Source organism: Rattus rattus, chromosome 14 (assembly GCF_011064425.1).
Source record: "Rattus rattus isolate New Zealand chromosome 14, Rrattus_CSIRO_v1, whole genome shotgun sequence".
Classification (NCBI taxonomy): Eukaryota; Metazoa; Chordata; class Mammalia; order Rodentia; family Muridae; genus Rattus; species Rattus rattus.
In genome coordinates, this window is record NC_046167.1 from 75,251,683 (window position 1) to 75,276,427 (window position 24,745).

The window sequence follows — 24,745 nt, forward strand, 5'->3', positions numbered from 1 at the left end:
CAGGTTCTCCATAAGATAAGCAAGTACTGTTAACCGCTGATCTCTTTCCAGCCCTTCTTCAACATTTCTTGTGTTACGTCTGTAAAGAATAGGTTTTTAGTTGGAAAGTTTTGTAGGCAGTAGAAAGGGGGCGTGGCCCTGCCTCACCTCCTCTAGCACTGTCCCCTCCCTTGGTACTCAAACTGGGAGAAAGAATGATTTGGAGTGCGTCGCTTGCCACGCCTCCCAAGGATCATCCCGCGTGGCCCCACCTTTCCAGCCTCAGCCCCGCCCTTTCCTTTTGGCCCCGCCTCCCGCGGATTTTGGCTGACCAGAGCGGTCGCCCTCCTCCGCGATGGCCGCGCCGGTGACGCGGCAGGTCAGCGGCTGCGCAGGCCGGGTCCCGAGCCCAACTGGCTCGGACACAGAGCGCGGGCAGCCGCTAGCGGCCGCCGTAGCGGAGCTGCCGGTGCTGGACGCGTCTGGGAGACGGGTGACGTTCGGAGCGCTGTTCCGAGAGAGGCGAGCCGTGGTGGTGTTCGTGAGGGTGAGCACGGGTAGGGCGGGAGGGGAAGGGCCTCTGGTTGGGCCGCGGCGGGTGCAGCACCTCGCCTGGAACCGAGCGCCTGGACCTTCTGGAACCTAGCTGCTACCTTGTTGACGTGCTGTTCTGCCTTGTTGCCTTTCAGCATTTCTTGTGTTACGTCTGTAAAGAATATGTCGAAGATCTGGCCAAAATCCCCAAGAGCGTCCTCCAAGTAAGTTTCCCGAGTGAGCAGCAGTGGCCGGTGCAGTGGGGTGAGCTGTGCATGGGTGTCCCCTCCTCCATCCTCCCGGGTTGCTGAGACCCAGGATGGTCTATTTCTGTCCTAATGAGCTCCTTTGCGCCCTCTTGAGAACGGACTATCATAATTTTACCAGGTAAACTGCCTGCGTCCAAATGTTGCGTAAGAATGCAAAAATCAAAACACAGGCAGCAACTGATGTTTTGGACCCTTTCATTTTACAATAGTTATTCATTATAGGAAAATGTAACATATATTAAAAGTGCGGCTTTGTATTTACCAGTAAGATGCAAGCACCATGCCCCTGTTTTCCTTCAGTCCCCAGAGGAGCTTTGTAACTGAAGACAATGGGCATTTGATACATGAGAAAAAAATTTAAAACTTCTGCCTGCCCTTCTATTCCTTTTGTTTCTAATATTCTGAAGCACCTTTAATTATAAACAAACATTTTTAGTATTGCTGATATGAGTTACTCAGCATACAGCGAAATGGGTCTCGCTGTGATATTTTCATCTATGCATACTCGGTTCTTATTTGTGGTCACCCCTTCTTGCTGCTCCCCTCTTCCAGAGCCTCATTGGTCTAATTTTTTTTTTTCTTTCTTTCTTTTTTTTTTTTTTTTTTTTTGGAGCTAGGGGACCGAACCCTAGGGCCTTGGGCTTGCTAGGGTGCGTTCTACCACTGAGCTAAATCCCCAACCCCCTAATTTGTTTTCTGATATTCCTTTACCCTCTCATTCATTCCTTCACGCCCCTAGACCTCACCCTCACAACCCCCTTTCTACTTTCATACTCCACATAAAGATGTGCATATAAATTTAAGCCTAGATTCTGCATGTGAGAGAAAACAATACCATATTTGTCTGTCTGTGGCTTGTTTGACTTGGCATATGAAGTCCATTTCCACTCATTTCCTGCAGTTCATAATCATTACCTCACATTCTTTACGGATGATTGCATTTCCATCCCGCGAGCGTGTGTGTGTGTGTGTGTGTGTGTGTGTGTGTGTGTGTGTGTGTGTGTGTGTAAGAGGGGGCATTGTTGTTGTCAGGTTGTTTTGTTTTTTGTACAAGCATTTGCTGGCAGATAGGGTCTACATTGTGAATAGTGGGGCAATAAACATGAGGTGCATGTGCTTGCAAAGAATGTTTAAGGATTGATTGATTGGGATTGATTTTATATGAGTACACTGACATTGTCTTCAGACACACCAGAAGAGGGCATCAGATCCCATTACAGATGGTTGTGAGCCACCATGTGGTTGCTGGGATTTGAACTCAGGACCTCTGGAAGAGCAATCAGTGCTCTTAACCACTGAGCTATCTCTCCAGCCCAAGAATTATTTCACACAGCTTCTGACTATTTATATGTCTCCTGTCTGTTGAGAACCGTCTAAGTCTTAACTCTTCGTTGCTAGAGGTCAAATCCAGAGCCTGCCCATACTAGACAAGTCCTCATCCCTACCCCATTTTTGTCCATTTTTAAAGACTGGACCATCTTCTTGCTGTATTTGAGTTCCTAACCTAGATTTCATACGTCTCCTGACAAGTGCGCACTTTGCCTAGATTTCCTTAGTCCGGTCAGTGGGTTGTGTCTTTTCTCTGCTGTTTCCTTTGCTGTATAGAGTACACAACCTTCTTGGTGTGTTTTTCTTTCGTTACTGTGTTTTTACTGACTTTTATGTGCATGAGTGGAGGTCAGACAGCTTGCAGAAGTCAGTTCTCTCCTACCATGTGGGTCCCTGAGATAGAACTCGGGCCATCAGACATAGCAGCACCTTTACTCCCTGAGCCAAACCGTTGCCTAGACAATGTTACTGAAGTCCCCTCTGCATTTCCTTCTAGTAGTTTTATGTTTGGTTCTTAGGTCTTGAAATCCTTACATAGAGAAAACAAATCATCTCAATTATTCAAATGTCCGAGTACGAATTCTTTCTACTCGTGCGACTTTGTTTTCTATTCTCCTCGAAGCCTATAGGTGGCATTAGAACAAAGCAAAAGAATTGCTTTAGGGAAAGTCCTTAAGTCTTACTTTCTAACAATATGTGCTTGTTCCTCTTTCTCTCAAAGGAAGCAGATGTCACCCTCATAGTGATTGGACAGTCCTCATACCATCATATTGAGGTAACTATCTAGCAAATCGAGAAGCCATATTGAATAGGTTCCAGATAGAGAATTACATTTGTTGAGCCCTAGGTGTAGGCCTGTTGGCAGAAACTCATTTGTTCTCATGGGAAATTCCAATTTTTTTGTTCTCTTTTTAGCCTTTCTGCAAACTGACTGGATATTCTCATGAAATCTATGTTGATCCTGAGAGAGAAATTTATAGGAGATTGGGAATGAAAAGAGGTGAAGAAATTTCCTCCTCCGGTAAGACATGTTTCACTTAATGGTGCGATTCTCTCAGGCACGTGTGTCTTCTCGCACTAGGATTTGTACAGAGCAAAGCTTTGTTCAGTACTTTTTCTGTTGCTGTGACAAAATTGGTGTATTCAAGGGGCCAGCGAGTTGGCTTAGTGGCAACTATTTCAGAGGACCTAGGTTCAGGTCCCAGCCCCTACATAGTGGCTTACAACAACCTGTAACTCCAGTTCTGAGGAATATGACATCCTGACATCCTCTTCTGGTGTCCAAGGGCTCCTGTACATATGAGCACATACATATACACCTATATATGTTTTTAAATAATAATAATAATAATAATAATAATAATGATAAATAAATCTTAAAAATAGTTCTTGGCAAAGGGAATTTAAGGTGGTAGCACTGTTTAGAAACCCAAAGGCTTTTCTGAGACTCAGGTTTTGAACTGTGAGCTCCCTGTAAAATAAATTATTATTTTTTAAAGTTTGCACACTTTCAATATACAATGGTGCAGAATAAACACTTTCATTCGAGAAAGAAAGGAAAGATAAAAGGTGCCTTAGGGTTTCTACTGTGGTGATAAACCCATCACCAAAAGTAGCTTGGTGAGGAAAGGGTTTACTTCATCTTATACTTACACATCACTGTCTGTCACTGAAGGAAGTCAGGGTATGAACTCAAGGCAGGGACCTGAAGGCAGGTAGTGAAGCAAGAGCTATAGAGGAACACTGCTCACTGGCTTGTCCCTATGGCCTGGTCAGCCTGCTTTCTTGGACAGCCTAGGACCACCCACCCAGGAGTGGTCCCACCCACAGTGAGGTAGACTTTTCCCACACCAATCACCTATTAAGAAAATGCCCCATAGACTTGCCTACAACACGGTCTTATTGAAGGCATTTCCTCAGTCAAGATTCCCTCTTCTCAGATATGTCTAAGTTTGTGTCAGGTTGACAAAAACTAACCAGGACAGCAAGGAAAGACAAAAATACACCATGTGGTTTCATACACCATGTGCTTGCAAAGAATGTTTAAGGATTGATTGATTGAGATTGATTTTATATGAGTACACTGTCATTGTCTTCAGACACACCAGAAGAGGGCATCAGATCTCATTACAGATGGTTGTGAGCTACCATGTGGTTGCTAGGATTTGAACTCAGGACCTCTGGAAGAGCAGTCAGTGCTCTTAACCGCTGAGCCATCTCTCCAGCCCGTGGGGGACTTTCTTTAGCAGATGTCCCACAGTCCTAGCATCTTAAGTATCCTGGGATTCCCATTGCAATGTAAGCTTCACAACTCCATGTGGTGGCATCTCAAGCTACTTGCAGGGAATGTGACACTGTTACACATTGCCTGGCTCCAGCGTATCTGTGGAACATTGGTGCAAGCTGTCATGGCCCCATAGCTTCTGCATTTCTCATGTCTACAACCCCCATAGGCAATGCTGCCCAGTTCTGCCAGCTCAAGCTGCAGACTGACCCCCTTCTACAGTAATGATAATGACCTGAGTCTTGGTGCTTGAATCTGGGGCCCTAAGCAGTTATTTTTGGGCAGAGAACCCCTCAGTAGTCCTGTCATGTCAGACTCTTCTTCAGATGGATTTACATTTTTCTCAAGCCCGAGGCTCTAGTCCTGGGGTCCTGTCTTCCAAGCAGCTTTCTTCCTGTCTGTGAAGAGTCAGGGGTTCTATTTAGTGACCCCAGTCTCCTTAACAATCACAGCTTCCTTATCTGCACAGGCCTTGTCTGTAGATCTTACTCACATCCTCTTTTTCGCCATATCATATCTCTGCCCTCCCTCTCAGACTGCACGGCTGACAGGGAATCATGAACTGTAACCATGCACAGCCTGTACTAACGTTACCTGTCATGAGATGGCTTCTGTGAGACAGCCTCACCCACTGCTTTTGAGTCCAGCCTCATTTTTTTTTCTTTAGGACGTGGGCATAGTGTAGCCAGATTCTTTGTCAGAGTGTGACACTAATGGTCTGTAGCCCTGTTCCCACCTACGTCCTGTTCTCCTTTGTGCCTCGTGAGCCAGACCTCCACAGTCTGTTTCTCCTGGCATTCCGGTCTTCCTGTTAAGTTCCGATTCTCACAGTCTGAAGCTTCTGTAGGAAGATCCTTATAACCCACAGCAGATTACATGGGGGATATTGAATGAACGAGAGCAGACAGGGGAAAAGCTCTCTTTAGTCCCACTTTTGTGAAGACAAAAACAATTTCCATAAAGCCCTCCAGTATTCATTCTTCTGTTTAAGGAAAGGGGTTTTAGAAGATATTACAGTATTTACCTCAAAGTTGAAGTGAGAATATTGGCATTTTGGAGGAGCCTTGTATATGGTAAGCAAGCTGTCTACCACCAAGAGGCACCCTAGCCAACCTTTGTACTTTTCATGAGGGCATCTCCCTTCCACGATTAATATAAAAATGTGATGAGTTTACATGCCTTTGTGACTCAACACCATGTCACTGGATATTAAACCCAGCTTCCTAACAGTTCAAGCAGAAAGAGAAAGCCTCTCTTTCTCTCCTGGGACTCTAGCGATCCCTTGGGGCTCACTGTATGCTCATTGTACCGTGTAGTTAGAGAGTTTCGAGTTATTCAACTTTGTGTCATCCACATTCCCTATTCTTGCTATAACTTCAGTGTGCTTTAGTAGACCTTAGGAAGCATTAGCTATATTTTTATTTATTTTGAGATTGGGTCTGACCATGTAGCCCCAGTCTGGCCTTGAACTTGTGTGGTTCACAAGTGGTTCACAGCATTATACCCAGCTGAGTTGACCTGTTTGTCTTTTGTAGGCTGACCTTGGTTTCTGAATACTAGATACGAGGATCCCGTTGTGGAGTTTTCTGGGGACCCGCTTGAGGTTTAATAATAAAGATGGGGAGACATCTGTATAGCATAAGGCAGTCTCTCAGCTAGCCTCTGACTCACCCCTATTTCCCTACAATTGCGTCCCACCGTGTGACTCTCTCTCTTCATCTCTGCTTTGTTCCTGTCCTCGCTTTTGTCTTCTGCTGCTATCTTTCTACTTGGTCTTCTGCTCCAGCTCCAGCCAGCCACCAGCTCTTTATTTAACAAAAGCTATTACCATAGTGGGAGCAGTTCCACAACTTAGTCATTCTGAGCCAAACAGCAGCAGGACTACAAAGAGTCCGTATCTTAGTGAGGCTTTTGGCTAGGTAGAGGGCAACATGACCATCATGACTTTCCCCATGGCTGCTTGCTTTTTCCTCTTTTGGGGCAGATGAGAAGGTGACAAACATTTACATATAGAAAGCAGGTAATGGGCTGAAGAGATGGCTCAGTGGTTAAGAGAACTGACTGCTCTTTCAGTGGTCCTGAGTTCAAATCCCAGCAACCACATGGTGGCTCACAACCATCTGTAATGGGATTTGATGCACTCTTCTGATGTGTCTGAATACAGTGACAGTGTACTCACATACATAAAATAAATAAATCTTTTAAAAAAAAAGAAAGAAAGCAGTTAATGGCCTATAGAAATGACAATACCAAATATCCTGCTACCACTTGGCACTGCCAGCACAATTAGCCATGTGATACAATTTGTATGGGTGTAGGTGGTCCCAACAGAACTCACACTCCAGTCAGGCATTCTCATCAGTTACTGAGTTCTTATCTGTGATGCTCAGAGTGTAGGATGCTTCTTGAGAGGCAGCCTCTGCCTTCCAGAGATTTCAGTGCAGCTCAGTGGCCCCTCATGCAGGAGAAGTGAAAGGGTCAACTGCCTGTTTTGAGGATGTGGGAGAGAGGCAATTGACTTTGGAGATGAAGACCCAGTTCACCATGAAAGTTACTGGTGGCGTGAGAAAAGGGGTGCTCTAGATGAAGGCAGATGTACAGAGGCTTTGGGAAACGCCACTCACTTGAAGACAGGCAGGTACGAGCTGAACTGATACAAGTCGTTGGATAGGCTGGGCTGGTTCACACCTAATTCAGGTTGACTCAGAGTTTGGCTTTATTCTTGGGGCATCCTCAAGTGTTTTGTGGCAGCTGAGTGAAGGAGTCACAGTGCTGTGGAGAAGGAATCAGACCTGGGCAAGCTGAGGCCAGTGATGGTGGCCATCAGCCAAGGAGGTCTCACTGAGATGGGGCTGGGGGCTGCTTGTGAGGTAGACGTGCCATGACCTTTTCATTGCTTTTATGTGTATGAGCATTTTACCTGAAATTTCCTCTTGCTCTGCCTCCCTGGTTCTGGGATTAAAGGCGTGCACCACCACCACCACCCAGCAGGACTTTATAAAGTAATTTTTAAAGATTTATTTTTATTTTCTCTGTATGAATATTTGCATGCATATATATATATATATATATATATATATATATATGTGCCTGTGGGACATGGACCATGCCACCAGACAGAAGAACTAGTAAGAAGAGGCAAAAGTTCAGAACCCCAACTCCTAATTGAGAACAGTAGGATTTCACTAGCTCCTGACTAGATCCTGTCTTGAAGCAGGTGACTATGACACCTTACTAAGAGGACAACTGGTCAGGAAGCATAGAAACCCAGAGTTCTCCATGCTAATGAGATGTTTAAATAGACCATGAAGGCTTAACCAATAAGCTTCCCTTCCCGGGCATCCTTCCTGCAAAAGGTATTTAATCTCTAGTTCACCCTGAGTAAGTCGTATGCATCCTGCCCCGCCATGATTAAAATGTTTGGACAAGCAGTACTGTCTCTCATCAAGGAGTGCCTAAGTCTCCTGAAGAAGGCCTCTCCCCACCCCGGCACTTACTCTGAGCTAAGCTGCGCTGCACCCAGCCCTTCTCAGCCTCCCTCCCCCTTTTTCAACTTCATGGTTCCCAGCAGTGTCTGGGTACCCAGGAATTTAAGAACCACAGCCTCACCCCAGGCCCCACTGTTTCTCACCCGGAGAAACATGGGCTAGGGCCCCTATCTTAGGCTACATTTTGTCTTGTCTCCCCTGAGCGTCGTATTGGCACCCACGAGCACACAGTGACCCGCACCCCAGTGGTAAAGCAACGTTCAGAACCACATGTGCCATGCGCAGAGTCCATAAAGATGGACGAGGGAGTTGGATCCCTGGAGCTAGAGTTTCACACTGTTGTGAACGACTTAGGGTTCAGGGAACTAAGTCGCCAGCTTCACAAAATACTTTTTTTTTTTCTTTCTTTTTTTTCGGAGCTGCACAAAATACTTTTTAAAGATCCCTCCTTGTAAGACAAGCGTAACTCTGAGAGTCATTCTTAGGATCCTGACTTAAAAATTAAACCACTGACTGCTTTCTAAGGGACATGGTGTCTCAAACTGTTTATAATCTGGTTCTGGGGACCTGATGGATGGATGCCTTGTGGGCACAGCATGCATGTGGTGCACAGATGTACATGCAAGCAAAATGCCCATACAAGTAAAATAGGATTAAACATTTTTAAAGTTTGGGGCTGGAGATACAGCTCAGCAGTTGGAAACACTGACTGCTATTCCAGAAGACCCAGGTTCAAATCCCAGCACCCATATGATAGCCCACAACTGTCTGTAATGCCCAGATCTGACACCCTCACACAGACATTCATGCAGGCAAAATATCAATGCACATAAAATAAAATAAAAACACAAGGCACAAAAACAACAATTTTTTTTATTTTCAAAAGTTAAAGCACTTAGATATGTTGTTATGCTAAGTGTTCAGTGATTATGTCATGCCATGGTTTCATGTCTGTTGCTGTGATAAACAACCTGTGAAATGCAGCTTGAAGGAGAAATTTTACTTGGCTCACAATTCTAGGTTACAGGCCATCACTACAGGAACTCAAGGCAGCAGGAACTTTATATATGTAATGTATGTATGTATGTATGTAATATCTGGTCACATTACATCCTCAATCAAGAGCAGAAGGCCTTGATTTAACACATGCATGCTTATGCTAGGCCTCCTTTCTCTACATAATACAGAATTCCCTAACCAGAGGATGGTGCCACCCACAGTGGGTACACTAATCATGATAATATCCTGCAAACATGTCTTCAGGCCAATTTAACATAGACTAGTTCCTCACTGAGACTCCCTTCCTAGATGATTCTAGAAATTTAATTCAACTTAATTGAAAGTTAAAATTAACCATCATAGACTTGCTTGAATTCTATAAGCCACTCAAGAAAATTCATTGTATCCCAAAAGGGCTTATGGGAATCCCACTTTATAGCCAGTCTTCTATACAGACACACATGCAGACAAAACACTCATCTACAAAATATAAATAAATATGTGTTAAAATTAAACGACCCAGGCTTGTGATTAGTGTCTGCATTAAGTAGGGCTCCATCTTGAGACTTAGCCTCCTGGCTGCCTGACCTGGTGTTATCTTCTGGGAGACTGTGTCACCATCGAGTCACTGCTTAATTGGCATGTGGAGAAATGCACCCACAAGTAGCTGGAGTCAAACTGATCTGCGTCAGAGGGCTGCAGTAGGGGAAGGTAAGTTTGAGTCTGAGTGCTTTTCTCTACAGTCACCAGTGTTTAAAGCTTAAAGTCTGGCATAAACAAGGCAAGAATAAGAGATAAAATAGTTGTAAAGTGAGCAGATACTGGGTTTCTCCGCTCAAAAGGAGCAGAAGCATCAGTCATTGTGAAAACAGAGTAGAAGATGACAGGCATCAAGCAGCACTTCTGAGGCCCATGCCCTGCCCTCCTGTCATTTCCAATCCAAGCTTTCTAAGAACTTGAAGGGAGGCTTTGGGAGCTTGTCCTGGAAGCAGCCACTTCACTCACTAGCTAGAACATCACCAAGGCTACTGTGAGGGAAACTGGAAGGAACAACCGAGTCATGGGCCCAGGAGGAGGAGAAGGTGTTGACCATCATTGTCAGCCTGTGCAGAGTATGTCCTGGTGAGGAGCATGAGGTGGGAAACTAGCAGTATACATGGGAAGTTAAGGAGTACAATCTGAGAAATGGGTTGTTGGAGTTTTCTATGGCAGATGGGTCTGTTGCCACTTCTTCCCTTTAAGACAGTGTCCTCAGCAGGGGCACTACCCCCTCCCAGCATGTTTGTCCTGGAGGTATTTTTGGTTGTGACTGGCATTTAGTTGGTATAAAAAGCAAGATGTTGCCAAATGCCTTACGGTGCAATAGAAAAGGACTGCCTGAGGCAGTGTCCGTGACAGGTTACTCCACTGCTTCAAAGAAGAAGAGTCAAGTGCTGTGGTTTCCATTGCAGAGAAGGAAAGGGGCACAACAGAGAATGTCTGTGGGGCTGGAGAGGTGATGGCACCACCATTAAGCGCTCACACTGTTCTTGCAAAGGACCCACGTTCAGTTGCCAGTGCTCATCCTGGGCGACTCACAAGGGCCGGTAACTCCACCTCCAGGAGATTCGGTGCCCTCTTCTGGCCTCCAGTGGGCACAGCATGCACATGCACAACCCCACACAAATACAGACATAAACACATAATTTAAATATTTTGAAAGAATGTTTTATACAAGCACTGGCATCATATCTTACTGGAATATAATATGATAACACCTAAAGACAGTTTTCGATATTTCAGGACAGAGCCCCCACATAAAGTCCAACCTGCTCTCGGGAAGCCTTCAGAGCCTGTGGCGGGCAGTCACTGGCCCGCTTTTTGATTTCCAAGGAGACCCAGCTCAGCAAGGAGGAACCCTCATTTTAGGTCCAGGTGAGCATCAAGGGCAGGCCACTTTCCAGTGCCCTCTACAAGTCTAAGAAGCACCCACTTGTCTTACATCCTAGAACACCATGAAACGGGAGTCTTGGGCCAATGAGGTGGCATGCTTTGGTAAGGAGCATCTCTCATCTTCAGAGGCTTCTGTGTGTTGATGTTTGTATTTGGTGAGGATCCCCATAGCTCCTGAGTGAGGGCAGGGATTTGAGACACAGAAAGTAAGCTATGAGTTGCTAATTGATACATGACTGTTATAGTCTTTTAAAAGTTCAACACGGTTAGAGAGATTGCTCAGTATTTACAAACACTGGACAAGGGCCCTACATTTAGTTCCCACACCTATATCATGTGACTCACAACCACATGTACCTTTTACTCCTGGGGATGACTGCCTCTTCTGGCCTCCTTGGGCACCTACCTGTACTCATGTGTACAAACCTCCCCCTCACACACACACAAACACACAAAAATACACCTAATTAAAAATAAAATAGGGCTGGAGAGATGGCTCAGTGTTTAAGAGCACTGACTGCTCTTCCGGAGGTCCTGAGTTCAAATCCCAGCAACCAGTGGCTCACAACCATCTGTAATGGGATCCAATGCCTTCTTCTGGTATGTCTGAAGAGAGGAACTGTGTACTCATATACATGAAATAAATAAATCTTTAAAAAAAGAATAAAATGCTCACTTTGACAACACGTATTCTAATTGGAATGATATAAAGATTAGCATGGTCCCTGCACCAAGATGGCATATAATTCACAAAGGATTCCATATTTTTCCTTGGGCGATGAAAGAAATCTGGAAATCTCCCATGAAGGAGATGGGGAATCCATATGTGCATAGCGATTCCAGGCTCAACAAAGCCATCTGGCCCGAGAGAATAGGAGTGCTCAAGAGCGGAGAGCAGATCGCTGTACATTTGTCCAGAAAGCGCTACGAGGGTGAAGATTCACCAAACAAGCTTCGCATGTTGATAACCAGTGTCTCTGTTACCACATTCAAAAGTCTTCAGATAAAAACAGATAAAAAAAGCCAGACAGTGCTGGCAGCTCACGCCTTTAGTTCCAGCACTTCAGAGGCAGAGGCAGGTGGATCTCTGAGTTTGAGGCCTGCCTGGCCCACAGAATAAGTTCCAGGACAGCAAAAACTAAAAAGCTAAAAGAATAATAAGTAAATAAATCTACAGACGGCGTAGATGAGAATATGGAATAAAGTTACGGCGTTCGATGGGGCCAGCTAGATAGCGTCCCAGGAAAGGGCACTTGCTGCTCTCGCTTGAACCCCAACCCTAACCCTGTTAGAAATGAGAGAGTCTTTATTTTACTAACCAAACAAGGAGAACCACAGTTTTGGAAAGCAAGCTGTGGCAGTGTGGGCCCTTTCCGAAATGAGAATCGTCACATGCCACGGACGTCAGTAACTGCATTGACCGTATCTCGGCCAGAGATGTCTGTCTCCATCCTGGTCAGTGTGGGACAGCTAGCTATCTCCACATTCAAGTTCTGCTGGGCAGATTTTTCTTCATTCTTCAGTCTCTTTAAAGTCGTACCTGCTAGTGAGCATGCCTTCCAAGAATTATTAAGTCAGCACTTCTTTAAGTCCTGGAAGGACTGGAAGTGCTGGAAGGAGAGGTCTGACTGAGCGGTTTAGTTCTTTACAGCAGGCATGCTTATAGCCGTCTCATTCAGATCAGATTAATTTAGAAAGAAGCCCTTTGGAGCTGGAGTTGTATCTCAGTGGCAGGTACATGCTTCTGGGCTCAGCACCAATAAGTCAGTAAATAAATGAGCCCACTTTATGAGTCCTGTAAATTTACCCACTGAACCACTTGGAAGCTTGTTTTTGGTGCTGGGAATTGAGCCCACTAGGGCAAGGCTGTGTGTCCACACCACACCCTCAGTTCAGAATTCCTTCCCTTCCCTTCCCTTGTTTGTTTGTTTATTCATTCATTTATTTCTCCCTATGTATCCATTGCTGTTCTAGAACTCACTATGTGGACCAGATTGGCCTCAAACTCAGGGATCACCTGCCTCTGCCTTTTTGAAATAGATTTTTTTTTTTTTTTTTTGCTTTGTTTTGCAACAAGTTCTTACTGAACTGTAACTGGCTCTTCCAAGCAGACCAGCCACAAACTCACAGATCTTCCTGTCTTTGCCTCCTGAACACTGCCATCAATCATTTTGCCTGTCTTTGTTTATTTAGTATGCATATGGGTGAGCATATATGGGGCAGGACACGTGTGCCTTGGTACATAGGAAAGCCAGAGAACAACTTGTTCTGTCCTTCCATGATGTGGGTCCTGGGGATCAAACTCAGGCTGTCAGACTTAGAGGCAAACACCTTTACCCCCTGAGACATCTCATCAGCCCATGTTCTTTTCATTCTCTGTGGTGCTGGTATCCTGCTGGGGCCTGTGCACGCTGTGCGGGTGCTTCTAACACTGAGCTACAGCCCATCTTCCAGAGTCATAGTTTTCAGTAACTAGTTTGCATTCCCAGACCTGGAAGGGGTGTTGGGTTTTTTGTTTTTGTTTTTGTTTTTGGGTTTTTTTTTTTCCCCTGTGTCTGATCTCATGTCACTGAGTCACTTGGCTGTTGTCTTCGTTAGGGTTCTATTACTGTGAAGAGACACCATGACCACTGCAACTCTTAGACAGAAAAACATTTAATTGGGGGCTGGCTTATAATTCAGAGGTTTATTGGCATGGCAGGAAGCATAACAGGCAGGCAGATATGGTACTGAAGACACAGCTGAGAGTTCTACATCTGGATGGGCAAGAAGAGTCACTCGGCCTGGTTCTGAAACCTCAAAGCCCACCCCCATTGACACACTTCCTTCAACAAGGCCACATGTCCTAATCCTTTCAAATAATCCCACTCCCTATGAATCTAAGGGGGCCATTTTCATTGAAACCACCACAGCCAGGTCTTCAGGGGATGAAGAATTAAACCTGTTACTGTAGGTCTGGCCAGTGGATGTAATGCTAGACACAATGCCATTTGATCTAAGGTTTCAAGCTAAATTCTTGTTTTGAGAATATGGTGGCACACATCTTTAATCCCAACACTTTGGAGGCAAAGACAGGAGGATCTTTGTGAAGTCAAGGCCAGCCTGGTCTACAGTGAGTTCCAGCCTGCTAGGGATATATAACAGAAGGAGCCTGTCTCAAAACAAACAGAAACTCTGGTCTTGTGTTTAAAATGGAATTAACAGGAATTAGATGATAAATTATAACTTAATTGAGTGGATGTAGGAGGATTGTGGGTGTCTAGGTATTCTGTAGCTAATTGTTTTCTCCTAGGCTTTCTCCTAGGTTAGTTATAAAATATCTGGATGACCCAGATCCTCATGAGTGAGGTAGCCCCTAGCCCAGGAGTAAATTTTTTGAAGCAAGCAAAATTTTTGAAGTGAGGTTTATTAGTACATGTGCTTAGAAAATAGATGCAATTTCCCAGCTGATGCGTGTATTAGTCCCAGATTCCACCTGTCTGGTTGGATGTTTTATTTAATTATACTTGATGAAACTGAATAGGAGGTTAAATTTAGGATGGTGTCCCTCGGAACTCATAACATATTAAGTAACACTCTTATTCAGCCATTGCCTTGTCGTGGTTAATTGCCGTGATGCAGAATTACGGTGGCATTACATAGGGAATATAAGGGACTCCAGGTAATTAGTTTTCCCTCTGGACTAATTAGGAGTTGAAATGCTTCCTTGATCCTGATAAGCAGTGACTCTAAAGACTAGAATGATGTCTGCCCTCAGCGGTCTGTCCTTGCTCTCTTCTAGGTAACAACATCCACTTTGTGCACCGAGACAGGAATAGGCTGGATCACAAACCCATAAACTCTGTCTTACAGCTTGTGGGGGTTCAACCGGTGAACTTCTTGAGCAGACCTGCAGTCATCCACGTGTGACTTCACGTGGGACCTTCCACTTGTGAATGGGCCCTTGAGACATGAACCAAAATGCCAGGCACCACGGCTGCACGGGGTTATGAAACGCAGAGCTTATGTGCCTAGAGAACTACCTGCTGAGGGCATCAGCTGTCAGGAATGGAATAGACATTTTACATTTTATAGCTTCTATAATTTTATACAAAATATACTAAAGAGTCAAATGTTATAAAACTATTACTACCATTGTTAATATCATTTTATGAATATCCAGTCAATAAAAGACTTTTGGCAACTAAAATATAAGAAGGGAGTGCTGGGAAGATCACTCAGTGGTTAAGAGTGCCTGCTTCTCTTGCAGAAGACCCAGGACCCAGGTTTGGTCCCCACATGGTAACTCACAATTGTCTGTAACTCCAGTTCCATGGGATCTAACACCTATGGCCTTGGGTACCAGGTACACATGTGGTACACATGCATACATGTAGACAACACTCATACACATAAAACAATAAATAAATCTTTTAAGAAATACATAGGTGTGTGTGTAGGGGAGGGAAGTGAAGAAGGGGCTAGATATGATGGCATAGGCTTGTAATCCTAGTCCTGAGAAATGGAGACAGGGGTGCAGCCTGAGCTGCATAGAGAGAGCCTCTCTGAGAAAAATGGTCAGTTAACGGAAGGAGGAATGCATAAAGAAAAACAAAAGCAACTCAAGAAAGTTGCATACATAAGTATAACCACATATGTACATGTACTTTTTTTTTTGAATGCTTGGAGAAAAAATGGTAAACACAGAACAGCACTGCCAATAGGCCTGTGTGTGTCTGTGGTGAAAGTATGGATATTTCTGTTTGCTTTTCAAGCTCTGTATCTCCCGTGCTCTCTCACGATCTTGGCTGAGTTGGGGGTGGGTCAGGAAAGAATCTTTAAACATTAAAGTGAAAATGCCTGCCTATGTTAAACTCCTTGCAGGTGCAGGTGATTTCTTGCACAGAGGTTGCCTCCCAAGTGAGGATTTGTTGAACCTCTTACCGACAACAGAATGCCTGGTCAGCACACGCCCACTACCTGTTACCCTAGGATTGTTTTAGTGGAATAAGTTTGGTTTGGGGGCCATGCTGGGAATAAAAACCAAAGTTTTTATGCATCTGAGCACATTCTGTTATCACTGAGCTACATCCCCATCCCTGATCATATTTTAAATATCTAGGACAAAGGGCGCCTAGAATGTATATAACTCTAGATTCTTTTCCTAGCAGTGCTTGCACACACACACACACACACACGCACACACACACACACACACACACACACACAAATGCTTTTTAAAAGGCAATATTATGATTTTTGAAAAAAAAACCTTTGTAATGAAAATGCATTCTATGTGATAGTATGTTAGTCCACACTTAGGATCTCAGCACAGGCAGAGGAGGCAGTGAGACTGGAGTAGATACTATGAGTTCCCGGCCAGTCTGGATTATGTATGATGAAATTGTATTTCAAAAATAACAAAAAGAAGTGAGCAGCTAGATATGGTGATGCGTGAGGAGGCAGAGGTAGGAGGGTCTCTGTGAGTTCCAAGACAGCCAGGGCTACATAGAGACCCTGTCTCAAAAAAGCTAAACATTTAAAGACAAGTGTGCACTGGGTTAGGTCATACATTTGTAGACATCTGCTTTTTCTCACCCCCAAATCTGTCTTATTTGGAAAACTATTTTCATATTTTACCTTTCAAGAATCTTAGTTTTGTCCCAGAAATTCCCATGAAATGTATCATAAGATCAAACCACTGGTAATCCTTAGTAACTGTAGTACTACTAGGGCCTTATACTTTTATATAAAACATATTAAGTCACAAAACTGTTTCAATGTATTTTTACACGAGTATATACAGTCATGTTTTTAAATCAATAAAAAGTGAGTATTTGCAGAACTTAAAATTAAATTTTTTTGTTTGGATTGTTTTATTTGTTTGGGGGTTATTTGGGGTAAGAGAAAACAGTGTCCATGGAGAGAGGGCTCAGATATTAAAGAGCACATGCTCCTCTTATAGAGGTCCTAAGTTCTTTCTTTGGCACCCATATCAGGCCCCTCACAAATGCCTAAAACTAAAGTTCCAGAGTATCTGACCGCATCAGCACCTGCACACAGTGTACATATTTGTACTCTGATACATTCACATAAAACATAATGAGTAAATGTTAAAGCAACAGCAACTACAAACCTTTCTAAGGTAGGCTGGCCTTGAACTCTCACGCCTCTGTTCCTAGCTCTCTAAGTGCTGGGATTATAGGCATGTGCTGTCACACCCAGCCTGTTCCTTTTTGAACACAAAAGAAGGAGTAATAACCAGATTCCTTTCTGCCAGTTCTAGGTAAAATTTATTCCAAGGTCCAGCCTCGGCTTGGAGAGGGGTTCCTGAGAGATGGGGTTGTGTGGGAGCGGCAGCTAAACAAATGACTGGAAGTCAAATCGTGGGTTTCAAGCTGCCAGCCTATGTTCTGTTTGAACAGTTTTCAGACTGCGTTCTGCTTTCTCTGGAGATTGCCAGACAGCTCTCTGCTTGAGATGGCTTTTTTACAATTCTAAAAAATTTTCTGTATTGCACATCTCTTGCAGACCAAAAGCCCAGTCTTTTATTTTGCATATCAATTCAGTCATTACTCCAGGTTCTCTTTAGTATCCTGTGAATCAGCATCCCATGACCCCAGCTCCTTGATTCTTAGAGACAGCAAGCACAAACATAGACAATAAGTTAGCTGGTTCCCCACACACACCCACCACCCAACTGACTTTCCTACAAGGCTGGGGCCTGGACCTAAACTCCCTCGGTCCCAGGCTGACCTTGAACTCAGGAATCTGTCTGCTTTTGTAAGCATAAACAAAAATCTTAGCTGGGTGAGATCTTGCCCTGGGATCACTACTCCCTAAATCTCTTTATCCTTCCTCAGTATTCTTCTGGCAAGCTGTCTCGTAGTGCAGCTGCCTCTATTCCTTAGATCTGTGATACCCCTTATACAATTCATATTGTATCCTTATATTTTTACATAGTTCAGAAATTATATATTTTTCAAACTTATGTTTTTAGCTTTCTTTCCCACAGCCTTAAGGGCTGTCTGAAGGTCACAGCGTTCTGCTATTTTGCTGAGACATAGACACAGCCATGCTTCCTGGACTCAGTGCTGTCTCTGATTATCATGGAGTCATTAATCTTGGCAGAGAGGTCTTTCTTCGAAGGAGGAATGTGAAAATATCTACACTATTATACAAACCTATATTCAGAACGACCATCAACATTCATGAAGGTCCACGCCCTGCTGGCTGTGTTCCAGGGGTCGGGAGCACGTCATTCCATCCCTTCCATGGCCATGCTGGACTCATCAAATGTGTGTATTTGAAAATCTAAGTGTTCTTTGTGTGGGTTTAGGGAGGTGCAGTTCCATGACTGTGCAGGTGACTGCCACCCAAACAAATACACGTAATACCAAGGCACCAGCCCCCTGCGCAAGGATGACACATACATTTATAACACATTTCATATTTTTGGTAGATATGCACTAAGTGCTAAAAAAGGCATTTGATTGAGTTTTTACTTTGAGTTTGAGATGCTAAGGGGATTAGCATCATGGTGAGGAGCATGGTGGCACATAGACAAGGGTTGGAGCTGAGATCTGTAGATCCTGGTCTGCAGGCAGAGAGATGAAACCTCAGAGTCCATCCCCCAGTGACCCAGTTCCTCTAACAAGACCACAGCTCCTAACCCATCTAATTCTTTCAAACATTTCCATCCCCTGGTGACTAAGCATTCAAATACATGAGCCTAAGGGAGCCATTCTTATTCATACTACCATAGGTAGCATGCACCTGTTGTCCCAGTTACTTGGGAGACAGTTCATTCATGGGAGCTCAGGACTAGCCTGGGCGTGTGTGTGTGTGTGTGTGTGTGTGTGTGTGTTCGTGTGTACCTGTATTATAAAATTAACTGTAATGCACTAATGCACACTAAACTTCCCAGGTCCAAGTCATGACTATACGAGAATTTAAATCCTGAAACCCTTTCTGTGAAAAACATAGAAATTGTACATAAAAACAACAATATAATATTGGTGAGGGGTGGGGGTGGGATTGGCTCAGTGTTTGCCTACTATGTTCAAGGCACTGGGTTCATACCCAGTGTCACCAAATAAAACAAGTGTAAGCTTGAAGTGAGTCTTAGCTACCAGGAGACCCCCCCCAAGTGAGACACGAGAACGCAGTTTGATGCAAGCAAGAGGTTTATTTTTCTGGTGCATCGGGGTTGACCTTTAATCGGTCCCTCATGGCGAGTGACTAGAAGGTGACCCCAAATGGCTCTAACAGTTTTTATACTTTTTAGGGGTACAGGTTACATCAGCAAGGTCACAGTTTAAACTTATTGGCTGAGCACATTGACCTTTGAATCTATTGGCTAGCAAGCATATGACATGCATTTGAACTCTGTCTGGGACCAGAGGGTCAGGTGACTATGTCAGTACATTCTTTGGCTTTTCAAGAATGTCCCTGCTCCTCCCAGGAACTGTGGGTGGAGAATGGAACTTGGTCTAGCCTTGACCCAAGGCGGTGGGTGTAAGGCTGGCAAAAGCCCCTAAGGTCCTTCACAGGAATCCCATAACCTTCCTACTTTCTACCAGGCCAAGCTTTTTTTTTTTTTTTTTTTTTTTTTTTGGTTCTTTTTTTCGGAGCTGGGGACCAACCCAGGGCCTTGGCGCTTCCTAGGTAAGCGCCTACCACTGAGCTAAATCCCCAGCCCCAGGCCAAGCTTCTTAATAGCTCTTACACTTCAGTAAGAACTAGGGTCCTTCACAAGAATGCATTTTGTGGTGCTCTATCTCACCAGATCTTACCCATACAGTCTGCACACTCTGTGGAATTACTATTATAACCATTATCAACAACACACATTTCACAGGGAACATTTCTTACAAGAAATTCCAGAAGGGCCACAAACAACCAGAAAGCACGCTGATGACAGTGTATACAGAAAGCTACAGGCACACGGGAAGCAGGAATTCATCCCCGGCTTATAAGAAAGCTGTCCTTTAGCCAGTTCAAACACCTGAGACGGTAGAGTTAGAACTACGACCTGGGGCCTGAGACTCATGGGCTGCAGCCTTCTTAGAACAGTCAGGTCTCTCCATGGGTCTTGACCCCATGAGGGAATTCACCAGGAACTTTCTGCAGTGAACCGCTGTGGAAAGGAAAAAAAACCTCCATGACACGGCAGCAAGTTTTGAAAAGCATTGCGGAAAGCAAGAACATCATGGTTGCTGCAGTTCCTGCTACTCAGGGAGCTGAGGCGAGATCATCTCTTGAGCCCACAGGTTGCAGAGCATCCCTGGCGACAGCAGATCTCAGCGAATAAAGGAAAACAAAATGAATCAGGTTGGTCTATAGTATAAATCGTAGCTCAGTGGTACTACCAGCCTTGATGGTTTATATTCCCGGATGAAAAACACACACACACACACACACACACACACACACACACACACAGCCTTTATATTTATATCTTTTAAAGATTTATTTATTTTATTTATATGTTATTACACTGTAGTTCTCTTCAGAAGAGAGCATCCCATTACAGATGGTTGTGAGCCACCATGTGGTTGCTGGGAATTGAACTCAGGACCTCTGGAAGAGCAGACAATGCTCTTAACCGCTGAGCCATCTCTCCAGCCCTTATATTTATATCTTAATATGCCTTAAGCAGCACAAGAACTGGGCAACTGCCTAACCTCAGTGCTGTTAGAATCTACCTCCCACTGATAACTCCGAGTCACTACTTACTAATTTATGTTCCGTCTTGGCTGCTCTTAACTCCAATTAGTCAGCCCTCTGGGCCACATTTTCTTGGCCCAGAGTCCCAAGGCGCTTTCCCTGTTTCTCTACCCCATGGCAGCTCTAGTCTCTGCCCTTACTCCCAAGGTAGGCTGACTCCCTTTATCTCCAGCTTCCTCAAGGTCTCAAGCCCTGGAACCCCAAATCTTGCCTATCTCCCTTCTCCCCAGCTATTGGCTGATGGCATCTTTATTTACCAATCAGAATCAACTGTGGGCGGGTTCCCAGAAGCTACGGGCAAACCCTATTAGCATTAGAATGCAAACAGCCACACTGGTCTGTAACTCAGTAAGTTTTCGTCTAGCACATGTGAAGCCCTAGGTTCTTTCCTTACCACTGGGGGGAAAAAAATCAGGCTCAGATTTTTGTTTTAGGGGATGGGTGGGTGGCTTCATGGTAGAATGCTTGCCGAGCATGTACAACATCCCCGAGTTCCATTCTTAGAAGCAAAGTAAATTAAGAATAAAGGAATGGCTGCCACGGAGACTTGGGACAGACTGGTAATCCACAAACACTGGCTCCTTAACTTCTACCACACAGCTGAGGGAGACTCTGACTATGTAGGTCTGGGGGAGAAAATTTCTAAGGATGCGTCATGTCTATTTCAAAATCAAGTTATTTTCAGCCGTGTGTTCCAGGACTGGGATGTGACTCAGTGGTGGATGCTTGCCTGGCATGAATGGATGGATAGATCATTTAAGACATTCACTTGGCGTGCGTACATCTTGTAAAAGATAGTTTTCAAATTAGGTTAAAGAATTTGGGCTGGAAAGATGGCTCAGTGGCTAAGAGCACTGACTGCTCTTCCAGAGGTCCTGAGTTCAATTCCCAGCAACCACATGGTGGCTCACAACCATCTGTAATGAGATCTGATGCCCTCTTCTGGTCTGTCTGAAGACAGCTACAGTGTACTCATATATATAATAAATAAATAAAATATTTAAAAAAATTCATCTTAGCTAGGCCTGGTCACACACACCTTTAATACCAGCATGCAGGAGGCAGAGGCAGCTAGATTTCTCTGAGTTTAAAGCCAGGCTACTCTACATAGTGAGTTTCAGGACACCTAGGTTACATAGTGAGACCATGAGTCACTATGAAAACAAAACAAAACAAAACAAAATGGAAAAAAAAAACAAACAAACCAAACCAAAAGATGACAATTACAAAAACAAAACAAAACAAAACAAAACAAAAAAAACACTAAACTAAACAATCCAAATCCCCCACAATTCCTAAGGAGCTGGTAAAATGACTCAGTAAGGGAAACAAGCTAGTCACCAAACCTGAAAACCTGGTTTCAGTACCTGTGCCTGACATGGTAGAAAGGGGGAATCAACTCCTGCAAGTTGTCTCTAACCACACATGCACTGTGGTGTGTACAAGCACTTATGTAAACACATGCACATACATACCCTAAGTATTTTTTTTTAATTACAAAAAAACCAAAAATGATTCTTAGAAAAATATCAGTGGCGTTTTGATTTTAGGCACAGGTTCAGACAAAAGGAAACAGACTAAATGATAAAAATGTTTAAGCGTAATTCCTGCTTATTCTTAGCTAAGAATTTGTCAATATTAAGAGCACTCACCGATCTTCAGAGGACCCATACCCAGTTCCCAAACCTATGTCAGGCAACTCACAAAGGTAACTGCAGCTCCAGAGGAGCCTCTTAAGGGCTCCTCAGGAACTCCATGTATATGTGCATACGTATATGTGCGCACGTAAATAATTTTAAATAAAATCCCAATAATAAACCAGACATGGGGGTACACACCTGTAATACCAGCACTGTGTATGTTTTCAGAGTCTACCTCACACAGAAGCCAGACAAGAGGCTGGAGATGGCAACGGCTACACTGTCACAGCTGTGAACTGGGGATGACCCAAATGTCCAGCACTAGGAAAATGGATGAGGACGTCGTGAGTTATCATATACACCCATGAAGAATAAACAAGAGGTGTGCATATCTGAGAGGCTGTGTCTTAGTTACTTTTCTCTTGCTGTGAGGAAAATCATGGCCAAGGGAACTTATGAGGAAAGCATTTAATATGGATTATGGTTTCAGATCCTCCAACAGTCGTGGTAGGGAGCATGGCGGTAGGCACATGCATGGTGATATTGGAGCAGTAGCTGAGAGGTCACATGTAAAACAATGAGGCAGAGAGCCAACTGGAATGGTATGGACTTTTGAAACCTCAAAACCCTCCCTTAGGGACATACCTCCTCCAATAAGGCCATACCTTCTTCAGTAAGGCCACACCTTCTAATCCTTCCAAAACAGTTCCACCAATTGGGGACTAAGTATTCAAATATATGAGCTTTTGGGGGCCACGACCACAATCCCAGAAAGCAAAGCAGTTGCAGAAAAAAAAATATATATATATAATGCACACACACATATACACAACACATATATTTATATATAAACTTCTATGTGTGTGTGTATGTGTGTATTGATTTTTTTTCTTTTTTGTCTTGTTTTGTGAGACAGGATCTCACTATGTAGCCCTGGCTGGCCTGGAGCTTACTATGTGGATTAGACTGATTTAAAATTCACAGAGATCTACCTACCTGTTTCCCAAGTGCTAAGATTAAATCCCTATGAACTGAGTTCAGTCCCTAGTACCCATGTGTTGGATTGTGAGAATTGAATAATGGAAATTTTTCTCTGGCAGTCTCTCAATGCCCGTGTGTACACACACACACACACACACACACACACACACACACACACACACACACACGCTGTGTCAATGCATGTAATTACACGCAGATATATACTCACACACAAAAACAGATAAATGTAATTTTAAAATTGAGGGCTAGAGAATGCAGCTCAGCTGGTGGAGTAGTTAACATAGTTAACATCCATCAAGCTCAGATCCCCAGTGCCGTATACGGCCACACAGGGTGCAAATCTCTGTAGTGCAAACCCTCGGCAGATGGAGGCAGGGGGATCAGAAGCTCAAAGTGTGAGACAAGGCTGGGCTACATGAGACCCTGACTCAGAAAGTATGAAAAAGACAACAAAAGCACAAGTTCTCCTTTACATGGTGTAGACTGTTCCACGGGAACTGGGACTGTAGCCAGTTGAGGCACTCCAAAAGGTTTGCTCTGAAGTGCTTCAAAGCAGCTCCCGGAAGCCACAGTGTGATTAGCTTTGTTCACCACAATGATGAAATGATGAAATGATGAAATGATGAAATGATGAAGAATGAAATGATGAAAGCATTTATGGAAGTCAAACGTGTTTCTAGAAAAGAGTTTCAAATATTATGCCAAATCTTCGTACAGTGACGCAAGAATATAAGCAGCTAGTCAGCGTGCTGTAAAAGATCCTTTAGTGATCATTACAACTTGCTGTTAGTTTTACTCAAGTAGCAGTCTGGAACCCATGAGTCACTGACATTTTCAGATCTCAACCCGTCAGGACTTAAAATGCCATACAGGAACACGTTTACTGACTTAGTGTAAATAGGGAATAGCTTTTTATCTCCAAGTGCTATGTGGGAACATAGGCCTGCACTCTCTTCTGTATAGAAGATAAGGCAGGAGGATGTCAGGCTCAAGACCAGACTGTGCCACTTATTGTCTTAAAACTGACAAAGAGGGCTAGTATTGTACCTCAGTGGTTGAGCTCTTGCCTAGCTTGCTGGTGACCGTAGATTTGGTCCCCCAGCACCTCAAATGCATCTACCCACACAAACGATCCACATTTGTTAGGACTTTAGGAGATTAACTTGAGCTCCAGACACCACCTGGCATGGAGATCTATCACCACATTTAAACATAGGCATCTGACACTTTTGCAGGAGAGGGGGAAAAAATGCATCACTTCCCTACACTGAGAACTGAGTTTGTGGATGGAGAACCCCAGGCATTCAATCAAATCACACAAAATCCACTAAAATCCCAGCACTTGGGGCAGAAGCAAACAGAGCTCTATGGAGTACCAGGCCATCCAGGGTTGCAGTGATTATTGTCTCAAGCAAAACAACATACCTCAAAATCTAGTAGGAATGGGGATATAAGTTAGTGGTGGAACATTTAGAACATGGGATCAGCTCCTAGTGTTAGTAATCCCCCAATAGTATGTATCAAGTATGTGTATGTGTATATATATATATATATATATATATATATATATATATATATGTA

At 43.9% G+C, this 24,745-nt stretch overlaps 1 protein-coding gene and 1 pseudogene across 2 annotated transcripts; both read left to right on the forward strand.

Annotated features, from left to right (window-relative positions):
- Nucleotides 1-284: 284 nt before the first annotated feature.
- Nucleotides 285-22,558, forward strand: Prxl2c (peroxiredoxin like 2C). 2 transcript variants are annotated; one of them, XM_032884214.1, is made up of 6 exons: nt 285-526; nt 669-737; nt 2,833-2,886; nt 3,027-3,132; nt 10,665-10,796; nt 22,391-22,558. In XM_032884214.1, the coding sequence occupies exons 1-6, from the start codon at nt 335-337 to the stop codon at nt 22,528-22,530; spliced, it is 693 nt and encodes a 230-aa protein (XP_032740105.1). In that variant the 5' UTR covers nt 285-334; the 3' UTR covers nt 22,531-22,558. The 2 variants fall into 2 exon arrangements, with proteins under 2 accessions (XP_032740105.1, XP_032740106.1); XM_032884215.1 differs by lacking the exon at nt 22,391-22,558 and adding an exon at nt 14,596-16,650.
- LOC116884128 lies at nt 11,485-11,583 on the forward strand (annotated as a pseudogene).
- Nucleotides 22,559-24,745: the final 2,187 nt, after the last annotated feature.